Source organism: Caretta caretta, chromosome 7, assembly GCF_965140235.1.
Source record: "Caretta caretta isolate rCarCar2 chromosome 7, rCarCar1.hap1, whole genome shotgun sequence".
NCBI classification, from domain to species: domain Eukaryota; kingdom Metazoa; phylum Chordata; order Testudines; family Cheloniidae; genus Caretta; species Caretta caretta.
The window spans coordinates 26,075,902-26,089,996 of record NC_134212.1 but is presented as its reverse complement, the minus strand read 5'-3'; the positions used below and the strand labels follow the sequence as shown (position 1 = coordinate 26,089,996).

The window sequence follows — 14,095 nt, the reverse complement described above, 5'->3', positions numbered from 1 at the left end:
GTCATTAAGCTTATACTTCCCTCAGAACAGAAGGGAAATGCCATTTGGCTTACTCATTACCTTACCCTCTTCATCATCATCAGGCTTTCTTGGATACTGAATTAGTCAGTAATTCTGTATTTAAGATACCTTAATGTATTCAATCCCAGCTTCCCTTTCTCATTGCTTAAAATACAGAGTACTTGAGAGTTGGGATTTCCTCACAAATCTACAGAGTTTGTTTTGTAAGAGTAAAGACACACTACACTTAAAGGACCTCCACCCCACTCCTCTGATTAGTTGGAAAGAGTATAAAATATGCTGAATATTACCTGATTGTCTTTCAGGAACACCAGGTGAAGGAAGGTTGTTTTCTTCCGTAATTGAATTGTGGTAGCCAACGAGGTTTTTGAAGTTTTGCATAAAGTCATCAACTGTAGCAACTACTATTCCATTATCAGCATAATTTGAAAATGTTTTGACATTCTTTTCTAAATTTACAAAAAAAGAGAAAGAGGAGTGACCTAGTAACATAATAATATCAAACTTAAGAAAAAGACAGCTGCAAGTTCTGGTTTTACCTGTTAAGAAGACAACATGTCTTTGTTGTATATTCTGAGCCTGAAGTCTGATAAGACAGTCCAATTCTGGAGCATTTCGTGTTTGAGAGTCACAGTTATGATATGACAGAATCTCAACCATGTGTTTCTTCTGATAGGTATTCAGAAGTGTCAGCAGACTCAAGGCTTTAGCATTCATTCTATTTAAAAGAGGATTGGAGGTTTACATTTAGATCAATATTCAAATTACATGATGTATCACATGATGAAAACTCCCTTCAAATATATTTTCTTGATTTAAGATTTTATATCTTTGAGAGCACTATTTTTCTAACACAGAAGTGGGCAAACTACGGGCTGCATCCAGCCGATGGGATCCTCCTGCCCAGCCCCTCAGTTCCTGGCCCAGCAGGCTAGTCCCCAGCCCCTCCCCTGATGTTCCCCCTCCCCTGCAACCTCAGCACAACGCTCTGGGCAGCGCAGTTGCAGAGCTGCGGCCTGACCCAGTGCTCTAAGCAGTGCTGCCAGCCACCGGTGCTCCAGGTAGCGCGGTAAGGGGGCACGGGGGGTTGGATAGAGGACAAGGGAGTTGGGGGAGGGGGGAGATGGTCAAGGGTATGGATAGGGGTTGGGGCGGTCTGGGGTGGCAGGTCTGGGGATGGGGCAGGAGTCCTAGGGGAGCTGTCAGGGGGCAAGAAGCAAGGGGGTCGGATAGGAGGTGGGGGCTGGGCCATACCTGGCTGTTTGGGGAGACCCAAAATTTCCTCCATACAAATTTTAGAAACCCGACGTGGCCCTCAGGCCAAAAAAAAAAAAAAAAAGTTTGCCTACCCCTGTTCTAACATGTCATTTCAAACACTTTATATTTAGAGTACACTGCTTACCTCCCAAGCTCCTTGAGTTTTTTTTGTATTTTACAGTGGACTTTCCACTGCCATTTCCCATCAGGTGTATTGAGGTCCTCAAGGAACTTCAGGAAATTTTTAAGTTTATCTATTTTTGAGACAAATAATTTGTGTTATATAGCTTTAAAACAACAATTTAAAATCTAAGCTAAACCCAAACACTATTGGGTCTTCCATTTTACAGATCTTTGATTAACAGCTGAAAACATAACTCCAGTACTGAGCTTTGTAAGAACTTAAAAAAAAAAAAATTACTCAGTTTCTAATGGATTACAGTTTGCAGTCAGTGGCTCAGGTCCACTAAAGTTGTGTAAGCTTACACATGGGCTAAAATTTGACCTTAAGTGACTTACTGCCATTGAGAGAGATCCATTAAAAACTAATTCACTTAAGTTTTGTTTCTGGGGGTTTTTTGGGGAGAGAGAGAGAGAGAGAATGGAGAGACGTATGTGGTCTTAAATAAAGGCTACAATTATAAAAACTGTGTATATTTCTTTGGGGACTGTTAATGGTTTGGTGGCATCATACAAAATTTTTCATGTCGAGGTAGCTATTCAGTCTAGTCTCGTCTCTCAGTTTGGGTCAGACTTCTACATCAGCAGCCTATGAAATTTTGGTTGGTGGCCCCAATCCAGCTGGTTGTAGACAGCTAATCTCCAAAAAGGCTATAATAAAGTGCATGAGAATGAATTGCTTTAACTCTCTTTGGTAACAAGCTTGATACATATGACTGCAAGAAGTTTGCATTGCCTCTCTTCTGTAGTTAAATGGAGGATTTCATTCTCAAGTGCTGTCAATAAGACATCTTTCTCCTGTACTAAAAATTCATGATTTTTAACAAAAATTCTTACCAACTGTGACAGACTCTGGATTAAGAACAGATTCATCAGATACAACAAAACCACCAGACACAAACAATTCATTGTAAGTGTGGTTTTTCACATCATCCAAGCTATCAACACCAGCAAAGCTGACACATGAAAGCCTCTTCAGAGTTACTAAACCAGGTATCTGTTTAGAAAAGAAAACCAAGGATTACTTTCCACAATGCTAGCTTGTGGGTTCCGAGACAAAACTTTTCCAGAAGTGACTAATGTACTTATTTCTGTAGGATGTGATCTCACAATGAAGTCATTACAGACATTTAGGCAGAATGAAGGTGGGGAGGTTGGAAGTGATGACAGTACAAAAAGGTGAATATTCCACAAAATACCTCTGATTGCTGCCCCGTCCCAATTAAGTTTTTATACATGGCCGTCAACATAATTCAAGTGCACACAGTGAACTGAAAGTTCCCTTCACCCTTCCCTAGTGGATCATGAAACTATACATAGAACAGCATTAATGAAACCTCCATGGAGTTGAATATATATTAAAAATGATGAGCATTGACAAAACTGTATGGGGAATCTTGCAGTCTGTTCACAGCATGTTCAGGACTAAAGACCAAATGGTATTATTACATCTATATTTCCAAACAAAAATTACATTAAAATTGAATTAAGGTTGACAGGACTTCCAAACAACCTTAACTCTGCCCTATATGAGGCCATGACACACGATTAAAGCATCAGAAGAAATTATAAAAATATATTACATTTCTCTCTTCTGCCCCCTCACTGAGTCAATACAGTGAGGAGGTGTCTTACCTTTGTATTTCCCTATCTTAACATTTTGGATTTCTTTTGCATTTTTGTATTGGAGGAAAGGACAAACTACACTTCCTTATTCACTTTTTTCATACCAATCATGATTTTTAGACTTCTATCATATTGCCCCTTAGTCTCCTCTTTTTGAAGATAAACATTCCCAAGTCTTTAATCTATCCTCATATGGAAACCACTCCACACTCTATCATCTTTGTTGCCCTTCTCTGAACCTTTTCTAGTTCCACTATGGTCTTTTTTGAGATAGGGTAACCAGAACTGCTTGCAGTATTCAAGGTGTGGGAACACCATGTATTTATATAGTAGCATTATGATATTTGTTGTATTACTTATCCCTTTTCTAAGGGTTCCTAACATAGTGTGCATTGAGCTGAAGTTTTCAGAGAACTGCCCACAGTTACCTCTCAAGAAAGAGATCTTGGAGTAACAACTAATTTAGACCCCATTACAACATATGTACAGGTGGGATTACTTTTTCCAAATTGCATAACTTTGCACTTATTAACATTCAATTTCATCTGCCATTTCATTACCCAGTCACCCTGTTGTGCGAGATCCCTCTGTAAATCTTTGTGGTCAGCTTTTGACTTAAAATTATTTTGACTAACCTTGTTTCATCTGCAAACTCTGCCATTTCACTGTTCACTCCTCCTTCTAGATCATTAGTGAATATGTTGAACAGCAAAGGTTTTCCTCAGGGGACCCTCCTGCTCACCTCTCTCCATTGTGAAAACTGACCCATTTATTCAGATCTTTTGTTTACTATATTTCAACCAGTTACTGATGCAGGAGAGGACCTTCACTGTTCTCCCATGACTTAGTTTCCTTAAGAGCCTTTGGTGAGGTACCTTGTTAAAGGTTTTCTGAAAATCCAAGTACTTTATCAACTGGATCACCATTATCCACATGCTTGTTGACATATTCAAAGAATTCAAATATATTGGTGAAGCACAATTTCCTTTTTATAAAAGCTGTGCTGACCCTTCCCCAACATACTGTGTTTCTCTACATGTCTGATAACTCTGTTCTTTATTGTAGTTTCATCCTATTAGCACACTACTGAATTAAAGCACACCACCCTGTAACTTACACAATTGCCTCTGGAGCCCTTTTCAAAGATTGGTGTTACATTAGCTACCTTCTGACATCAGTGTGGGACAGTATTTCAAATTTGTTTCCAAAAAAGAATATCTACATCAGAGCTATCTCCCGCACAGCCCTCTGCAATAAAGACTGAGCAAAGAATTCATTTAGCTTCTCTGCAATGGCCTTATCTTCCCTGACTGCTCCTTTAAGAGCTTTGTCACCGGGTGGTCCTAATGCCTATTTGGCAGGTTTCCTGCATCCGATATACTTACATTCCTTACTGTTAGTTTGTGTGTCTTTATCAAGTTGCTTCTTAGATTCTCTCTTGGCCAGCCTTATTATACTTTTACACATGACTTGCCAGAGTTTGTGCTCCTTCCTATTATCCTCACTAAAATAGGACTTCCAAATTTAAATTAAAAAAAAAAAAAAGTATTTTTTGCCTTTGCCTTCATTACTCTGCTGTTTAGCCATGGTGGCATTCTCTTATTGTCTTTTCTGATATGGGGTATACATTTAGTCTCCGCCTCTGTTATGGTTTATCTGTCAGTAGAGGCTGGTGCATAATATTCTCTCCAAATAAATGCCTCTTTCAAAAGAGCTGCCATCTCCCTCTCTTTTCAGTGGGACAGAGGCCAAAGCTGCTCTCAGTTAAGGTGTCCCTTTTCAATACAGCTACTGACTCACATTGTTTCCAATTAAAGTAAAGCCAACAGTCCTGTGTTAACAGTGCCCTGGGTGGCCTCAGTTTCCTTGACAATTGGAGATAGGTGGCCATTTTTCAGAAAGGCCTCTAACATTAGGTAAGTTTATCTTAGTTCCATTTTGAAAGAATGTTTATATATGCAATTCTTTCAAACAATAGTCAGTCAGTCCCTGCTGAAAGAGGAACTTTCACTGTTGAAAAATAATGGAAAACAATCCTTTAAAAAAATCTAAAAGCTTTAGGTATACAGTGCCCAAGATGTCAGTGAGTTTTAGTTAAAGACTTTTTGTCCAGAATAATCTTAACTGAGCAAATTGCTTCAAAATTCCCTAACACTTGGTGTTAAATTTCTTAATTTTAAATTCAGACTAACCAATTTACTTCCAAGATCAGAATATTACTCAACAAATACTACAACAAAATGATTAAATCCCTGCTTTAGGAGCAAACTCAACTCAACCTTGGCTATTGAATTATAAGCAGTGCTTCCATTTTATCTAATATAAATTAAAAAGGAAAAAAGTTATGTGGTCATAAGTAGTAGTGCAAGAGAATTACAAGATTATATATGTCAAAACAAGTTTAATCCATTCTAGTCAAGATGCACATTACAATGAAACATTTTAAATGCAAGTGACTAACTTAAGCTTTGAGTCAACTTTCTATATTTCACAGTTAAAATTAAACTAGTACTATTAAATGTATTTAATGTACCTTATGGATGAGGCTGGCAATATCTTCATTTTGAATAATTATCAATAGTTTGTCTAAAGTAGCTCTTCTTTTCAAGAATTGTTCTGGGTGGCATTCTGTATTACCCAATTTTGTAAGGTATTCCTACCCCACAAAAGAGAGACAGAGAGAAACATATTTAATTAGTTAAACCAATGCAATTCCAAAGCTCACCATATAGAGTTTTTACTATTCAAGCAAGCACATAGGCATTTTTAAATCAAATATTTGTAGGATTTTTTTACTTGTACTCAAGAGCACTAGCTAAAAAGAAACACACGGACTAGATTAATTTTGTAAATCTATTTCTGTAATTATTTTTACGGAACTCTATCTAAGTGGCTGACCACCTTAGTCCCTGCTGAAAAATGCACTTTTCACTAAAAGCCAAAAACATTTTACTTTCAACTCCATGATATTTAATATTAAACACAGAAGTGTAATTTCTCAACATTATCTGGAATTTCAAGAAGCAAAAAAGTTATAGGAATTTTATAGGAATTTTTCATTCCCTGACCATCCCTTAATATATTCTCCATTCTACTTGAAGTGGAAAATGTGCTTTTGATCATGTTTCTCTTTTTATTCCTGAAACCTCACAGAAGCTGCCCTACAATGCTACTTTCAAAAACCACAAAACAAGGTCTTCTCCAACTAATCCCATCGTCCAGCTGGAAAGAGGTTTATACCTTTCCTAGACAAGAGGAAGACTTAAACTGAGTGCAAATATGCCACAGGCGAGCCTTCACTGACTTATGAAAAAGTAACACCAAATTTCAAAGCTCAAATGCATCTATACCTTACTGATGTGTTTGCAAGTCAGGTTTATTTATCCCAGACTGAATGGCTCCAATTAACACCATTTTTAAAATGTAGAAATATTTGGACAAGCTTTCAAGGCCTTACACTCAACTTGATGGCATCTCTGTTTGGATGTAGTGGAATTTTTGACCACCACTATTTCAGGGAATGTTCCAAGCATCAATGAGCAAAATCCTGGTGATTTTGGGGAATAACTGAAAGACAGGGAGGAGGAAAATGGGGGATACAGCCTGTGCCAGCTGATTAACAGAGCCACAGCTTTGAGCAGCTCTGCAACTGTTTATAAATCAAAAGAACTGGTTGATGGAGTTCCTGAAACAGAAGGGGATGGGAGCATGGCACAAAGTGAGCTTCTGCAGTCTTGGAGTGGGGGGAAAAAGGGAAATGAAGGAATGCAAGAAACCCCTGATGTGTGCAATTTGTTCAGCCTACAGAAGCTATGAAGCGTGAGACACCCTAGCTCTATGCTAAGGATAGGTCCCAAAAGAAAAACCTATTTACCTGTATTTCTTTGCAGAGAGTACTTTCCTCCTCTTCATGAATGTAAAATTTCACAGTGTTTTTCTGTACATCTTTAATGATTTTGACCAAGCTGTTGAATACTTCAGGTTTTAACTGGCTTATAAAATCAGAGAGTGCTGGTTGGGTTGAAATGTTTAAGTTATCTGGTGATTTCTGAGTCTTTTCTGGTGGCTCCAGTGGATCATCACTGGAAGTGTTCTTATCAGATGTCAGTAAAACCTCTGTGGTGGCACTAACATGGTCCATTTCCTCTTTCACTATGGTTAAGTTCATTGATGAATGCTGCTCATTACAGTTTGGCTCCTCCACAATACTGTTACACAGTGGTTCTGATAACAGTGCAGTGTCAAAGTCACTTGAAACAGATACACCTTGTTCTGGTAGAGGATTCAATTGAGCCTCAGTTACAGCATCTCCTGCTGGATCAGGACTAGAATTAAGAGGTGGAGTATGCCTACCACAAGAAGATGACAGAGCAACATTATTCAGCTTTTCACTCAGCCTCTCTATATACTCTTGGACAGAGATTTCCGATGCCTGTAAATGTATGTATTGAGAAAGTCTCATTACCCTCTCCTGGGCTGAAAAGACAGGAGTGGACATTCCACTCACATATGCAATATTCTTCTGCTGCAAAATCTCCTGAACCTTTCTTGCAAAGAGATTGTATTCTTCCAGTAATGTAGACTCTATTATTCCACTTATGGAGTGCTTAGATGCAAGAGGGTGCTCTGTTAGTGCACACTGATCTTCATTTTTCTCCACGTGACTTGTATACAATCCATCTTCTTTTGTCCCCTTTTGTATGTCTGAAAATGGAGAGTATGGAAACTGGTAATCAGAACTTCTTTGTCTATTTATTACCCGGGGGTCATTAGGAAGGGCATCCTTTGGTGGTAAATACACCAGTTGTTCTTCTGGTGATTTCAGACCTATACAGGAAGAGTTAATTATTATAAATCTAAAGTTTGAAAATTCAACAAAAATACACACTTGAAGTTTGTAATAATTTTAAAACAGCATCAAAACTTCTACCTAACAAATTAACTCTGCATTTGAGGCATTAATGCCAAAGTGCTAGTACAGAAGCACTCAGAGTTTAACCTTTCTTAGGTTCGGGGGGAGGGAAGAAATAACAGAATATTTTAGGATTTCATTACTCTCACTTAGGAATGAAAAATCATAAGCAAGTCATTTTGTCCGACAATAATATCCAATGAGCACTATTGAACAGGAAGCAACAAAACCTTCACAAGATTTAAGCAGACTGAAGTGGGTAGGTGACCAATTAAATCATTGACATTTTCTTCCTATCTAGCTTTTAAGTAGAAGTCACATATTATGGTGTAGAGCAGTGGTTCTCAAAGCCAGTCCACAGCTTGTTCAGGGAAAGCCCCTGGTGGGCTGGGCCGGTTTACCTGCAGCATCCGCAGGTTCGGCTGATTGCGGCTCCCACTGGCCGCGGTTTGCTGCTCCAGGCCAATAGGGGCTACAGAAAGCGACGCGGGCCGAGGGATGTGCTGGCTGCCCTTCCCACAGCCCCCATTACCCTGGAGCGGCCAGCGGGAGCCGCGATTGGCCAAACCTCTGGACGCGGCAGTAAACAAACTGGTCTGGCCTGCCCAGGGTTTTCCTGGAACAAAGTGGCGGACTAGCTTTGAGAACCACTGGTTTAGAGTTTAAATTGTGTGCATGTAAAATGAGGAGTTGGATGGTGAGCCATTTTTGCAAGCATTGTTAGCATGCAATTGTGAAAAATCTGAGTTCAGCTAGTGACTCCCTCACAACCCCAGGTCTCTCTACAACCTTGCTGTTAAGCAAGTTTCTTTCAATACTCATAAAATAATACAAGATTAACAGCAGTAACAGAAGCCCTCCATTTATTTACAGACCAGGTAACACTACACAGATGTGGAAAAGTTTCACTGCATTATTCCAAGCCTGACAAAGATCATTTCTAGATATGGTTAGTTCCGTCCCCAAGCACATTCAATCCATTGCCTCTTTGCCAAATCTGCAAACAAAGGTTTTTACTTTGTGCTTTTGACAGCACTTTGTGTAGTAGTACCTGGGAAAAGCTGAAATTGCTATCAGTGTCCTCTTCGGTTTGTGTGGGACTTTCTAACAGCACCATGAGAGAAAAACCATTAAAAAAAGGGGGGGGGGGGTAGAAAATGAGATTGTAAAATCACTAAATCTGGTTTGGGGATAAGGGAAGAGACGTGTCATCTCTGGAGTAGAAATGGTATCCAAAATTATGTAAAAAGAAAAGGAGTACTTGTGGCACCTTAGAGACTAACCAATTTATTTGAGCATAAGCTTTCGTGAGCTACAGCTCACTTGCATCCGATGAAGTGAGCTGTAGCTCACAAAAGCTTATGCTCAAATAAACTGGTTAGTCTCTAAGGTGCCACAAGTACTCCTTTTCTTTTTGTGAATACAGACTAACACAGCTGTTACTCTGAAACCTAAAATTATGTAAGAATGTCTTAAATTCATATCCCTTTAAAGTGCAATTATACTTTTACTAGTAAGTACAAAAACAAAAGACACCCGTTTGTGTGCTTAACAGGATACCAATCTAATTTAGTGACAAAAATAAGATTTGTTTCAGGATTTTAAAATCCTGTTATCTATGCAAAGCCAAGCAGAAGTGAACAGATTCTATTCCTTTGTACCAGACTCTTATTTCTTCTCTTCTCAAGTTAAGTTCCAAGCAATTACAACTGAAGGCAACTGGGTTGCCTAGGTGCAACTGAGGGTCTAAAGATGACCTGTAGAATCTTTATTTTGGGGATTATGCAAGAAGAAGAGAACAGAGCTTGACTCTCAGAACCAATACACAGGTATTCAGAGTGCATCTGAATCTAGAAGTCACTGCTACATGAATATTTTTAAGAGTCATTTTAAAAATATACTCCCTTCCCCTCCTCCCCCTGAAGACTTTTCCAGCAGCAAAAAAGTTACCAGAATGTAGCAGCACTGTAGCCACCATAGCCTACACAATGTTAGGATTTTAAACCTAGTTTGCCCTAGTGTGAATTGCAGGCAATATGTTCTCAGTTGTGCATTTCATTTGTGTCAAGCTGCTTATCAAAAATGGCACTTTCACAAAACTATTTTATCTTTGTACCCAGAAATATATGGAACTATAATCTTTTCATATACTTCTGAATCACATTAAACTAACAATACTATAAATTTTACCACTTTCTAAATTTTCAATAGGACATATTACTATTCAGTTACATCCTTAAATACAGATTATTAGGAACGAAATTTTTATTATGGACCCCCCCGCCATACTTCACTATGTAGAACATGGTGAAGTTTCCAAAACCAAAATATGAAAATCATTGAGAGATGCGCTACAAGATTTATCACTAATTTGAGACATCACAACCACCTGAAAGATCAACTTAGTTGTTTTGCAAGAGAAAAGTTCAGTGCATTTAAAAAACAAAAACCCACACTTGACAGATCCTGCCTTTCAACATAAGGCTATCTGAACATGTAGAACTTTAAGTTGCTATTCAAGTTTGTTGACAAGAGAAACTATTTACAAAAAACCCCAAAACCTGATAGTATTCCTTATGTAACAAAGAAAAGCGTCATTGCTTGTAAAGGCTCGTTAACAACTACAGCAGAAATGCAAACTACAATGCAAAGGTAACCTTTGGGGTCAGAATTTTAAACTCAAAGCATTTTCAGCCACTTTACGGGGGGGAGGGAGGGGGGCAAGACATTACTTTTAATGAGCACTCTCTGAAGGTGGCATCCTTCACATATCTACACCATTGGGTCACAAATACTCAGGAGAAACTAACTGTGTAGGCACAACAGAAATTGTCAAACAGGTATACTGAGCAAATAACTTCCAGCGTTTGTTCCTGTTCAAATATCTGACTTCCTTCTTTAATTTGGTCTGTCCAGTTAGTTTGTAGAAAAATACCAGCTTTTTTTAAAAAAAAGATCTAGCTATTCTTGTTGCTTTACAGCAAGATTCTGCAATGCTGCAGAAAGATGTCATTCTAGAACGACAAAAGGAAGAGACACTGTTTTGATGAGTTTATTTTAAAAATATCAGTAGTTCAAGTAGTGCATGCCAAAGGAAAATATCCCAGAACATTTAATAGCTTAGGGTGCAAGATGAATAGCATTAAAAGCTATCATTTTTAAGATCTACTATCCCACTAGCCTTCTTGTACAAGGTAACAGGGAAAAGCAAGCAAGAACCAAGTTGGATTGAATTTCTGGAGATTCAAGATGAACTTTTAATTTAAGGAATAAAACTAGGTTCTGGTTAGGACAAAGTGATCATAAGCAAGAAAGCGGATTGCTAAAACTGAAACCCAGGTTTATTTCCAGCCTATTATGAAGTTTGGATTATGTAGCAATTAAGACATGGAAGATTACCCAGTGCTCAGCAACACAAAATATCCATGTAAGTTAGGTAACTAAAAGGCAATAGTAAGTTTTTTCAGTGACAAGGACTGGAAAGCATCATGCAACAAAAAGCAAAGAATTTACTACTTTAAAAAATCAGGACTTTCTGTCATTCCTCACAACCATGATAGAGGACCGAAAATGAAAAGTAGCAATTTTCAATTTTGATTTTTTTTTTACCTTACTATTTATAAACTGATAGCAAGAGATCAATCACTAATTTATCTCCTTACAATTGAGAAAATAGCGAAAAACTGAAGTTGCTTTCCCTGGGGCCTATGCTTTCCTTCCACAACCATCTCTCCACCACAAAAATAAAGAAACCCACAAACCATCAGATGCAGTCTATTATATAGAGGCAGAGAAGCTTATTGTACGTGATGCTATTTAAAAGATCTTAAATCCCTAAAAGGAAATTCAAAGGCTCCTTGACGCTATTACATTTTCAGGAAGGTATGCTTGATAGAATCAAATAACTGACAGAAAAGCCTGAAATCTTAAGACTGTTCTAATTCTCCTTTAACATTCTTGGGTCACTCTAGTGAATCAATTCCATTAATTCAATGGCAATACCAGAAGAAACTATAAATTGGGAAGTAGTGGCATATGGGGGAAAAAAAAGCGCAGCCATCCTTCTCACCTGTTTGGTTATCTCCATGTTTTTCCAGTTGATCCTCTGGATCTCTTCCTGCCCCTCCTGAGGGAGAGCAGCAGTTAGCATTTGTAGAGTTTCTCGATAGATACTTTCTAGCACCTCTCAAACTAATTGTGTTATAGAACTAATCAGTATATAAATACAGTAAGAGTTAACTTGAAAGTTAACCCCCTAGAGTTTGTAACACTGGTGACGTCTATTAATTTAAACACACACCACCTCCTTCGTCTCTGGTGATCAGGGATGTTCCTTCTCTTTTTAGAGAAGAGAATACTTCACAGAGAATTGCATGGTTCAGATAAAAAAAACACTTGGCATAATACTGAAACCTAGTAGACTACTATACACTGTGTAACAGCCAACTGGCAAATCCTCATAAGAATGCCCACATCCAGCATTTATGATAAACTATAGTTTGAGCTGCCTAATCACATTCCTTGCCATTGCTACTTCCACAACCATGTGGTGTCAGCACACATAGTAATTGTTTCCAGGCAAAGCACTGAATGGGTACTGATGTCCTTCGGGGCTTAAACTGCGAAAGGTCAGATATCCAAGCTATACTACCTAATTCAAAAGCTTACAAAGAAGTTTGTGGAAATAAAAACCAAGAAGATGGGTATTAAAATGGTCTCAGTGCCCTTTGGTAAGGCCAATCCAGTTTCACCTACAGCTACCACTGCAGGATTCTTAGAAGATGAGCAGGAACCAATAGTTTTTACTTGTGGGGTATGGCAGTTAATACATCATATTTGGGACAGTCACAAGGGAAGGGGGGGAGGGGGCAATGCACACGCGCAGAGAAGGGGCTCAGTGCCCAGCCTCAGATGCATGTATGGCTCTTGACTTCTCACCTCTTCTATCCCATCACCCACACCCCTCAAGCCAACACTCTTAAGTTTCTCAGGGACTTAATACTGTCGACTCAGTCATCAAGAGGTAGGATGAGAAGGTTCTTTAAAGAAGATTCTCTGAGAAAAATGGGTTTCATTCTTATGGTCAAAGATGAAAAAAGACTCTGAAGTACTTTTAGTAGAATAGTTTGATTTGGTGAAAAAGGGACTCTTCTTCAAGTAAGGTCAACTGTAACCTTAAAGGATTTCTGTGTTGAACCCCATAGTATCAGCCTGTTTAATTTTGCAAGTAAAAAGTGTGCCATCATTACCAAAGTGACAACTTCAACTTTGTTTTTAGTCTGATACATCTTGTGAGATACAAATTCAAGCAAATGACTGGATATGAAGACCACAATTCTAGACAGCTACACTATGCGTCAGTGTATTACCAAAGCTATTCCTATTTATTCATCACATCCAAGAGGTTAAAAATCTGGTCTCTGTTACAGCTAAGCATGCCCAGTAAAGAGAATGGGATGTTTCATGGGTATAAACACAGCAGAATTTGATCCCTGGGGTCTTATAGTTCAGCCTTTTTCTGTAATAATCAAATATTAAAAACAAAACACTCTACATATAGTGACCCAAGAGTGGGATCTATGAAAGATGAGACCTTTAGAAAACTGGTTCTTTTACATTTTAGGGCAGCATAAAAGTTAGTAGTATGTCTTACCTGTAATTGGAATCAGCTTCCAGTGTATTCCAACCTCTCCTATATTATTTGAACTAGAATGTTGCCTGCGATAAGCATGTTCAATAGGAGTGCTAGGACACGGGCTATAGTCATCAAAGCTACTAACACTTCCAGTACTTGGTTCCTTTAAAAAAAAAAAAAAAATCTCAGTTCAAGACTATGATGTATCCTTAACATAGGTATTAACCTTTGCCATCTCAACAATAGTAGGAATGTAGATATCAATCTAATGGAATTTTTGCATTTAAGTTAGTTAATCAAATCTGAACACAGGCAGAAATATTCACCGTAAGCATTTCTATCCTTGATGACAGATCAAAGTTTCTGAAGTGACAAAAACAGTGTCTTTCCCATAGGAATTCAAAACGCCGTTTTAGGTGCATTTGCTAGATGGCGTTTTCCCCTGCTCTTGTTTCAAGCATTTG

The 14,095-nt window shown here is 38.4% G+C and overlaps 2 protein-coding genes across 23 annotated transcripts in view; one reads left to right on the top strand and one right to left on the bottom strand.

The window, feature by feature from the left end:
• Positions 1–14,095, bottom strand: part of TASOR (transcription activation suppressor) — a 53,969-nt gene that overhangs the window by 3,522 nt on the left and 36,352 nt on the right. For 4 of the 9 annotated variants that reach the window (XR_007357813.2, XM_048859236.2, XM_048859231.2 and 1 more), the window contains exons 16-23: positions 13,650–13,794; positions 12,066–12,122; positions 6,959–7,911; positions 5,618–5,740; positions 2,296–2,455; positions 1,424–1,532; positions 561–739; positions 312–470 (exon numbers count right to left, since the gene is read on the bottom strand). Coding sequence is in view for 8 of the 9 variants with exons in the window: in XM_048859236.2 (XP_048715193.2) it covers positions 312–470; positions 561–739; positions 1,424–1,532; positions 2,296–2,455; positions 5,618–5,740; positions 6,959–7,911; positions 12,066–12,122; positions 13,650–13,794 (1,885 nt within the window). In the remaining variant the exon portion in view is untranslated. The remainder of the gene's footprint in view (positions 1–311; positions 471–560; positions 740–1,423; positions 1,533–2,295; positions 2,456–5,617; positions 5,741–6,958; positions 7,912–12,065; positions 12,123–13,649; positions 13,795–14,095) is intronic. The other 5 variants (XM_048859234.2, XM_048859237.2, XM_048859235.2 and 2 more) reach the window with 3 other exon arrangements.
• CCDC66 (coiled-coil domain containing 66) overlaps positions 1–14,095 on the top strand; it is a 90,092-nt gene that overhangs the window by 56,275 nt on the left and 19,722 nt on the right. The window contains exon 20 of one of the 14 annotated variants that reach the window (XM_048859247.2): positions 6,238–7,215. The exons of the other annotated variants lie outside the window; for them this stretch is intronic. The gene's annotated coding sequence lies outside the window, so the exon portion shown is untranslated. Of the gene's footprint in view, positions 1–6,237; positions 7,216–14,095 lie in introns of those variants that run through there. 14 annotated transcript variants of the gene reach the window in all.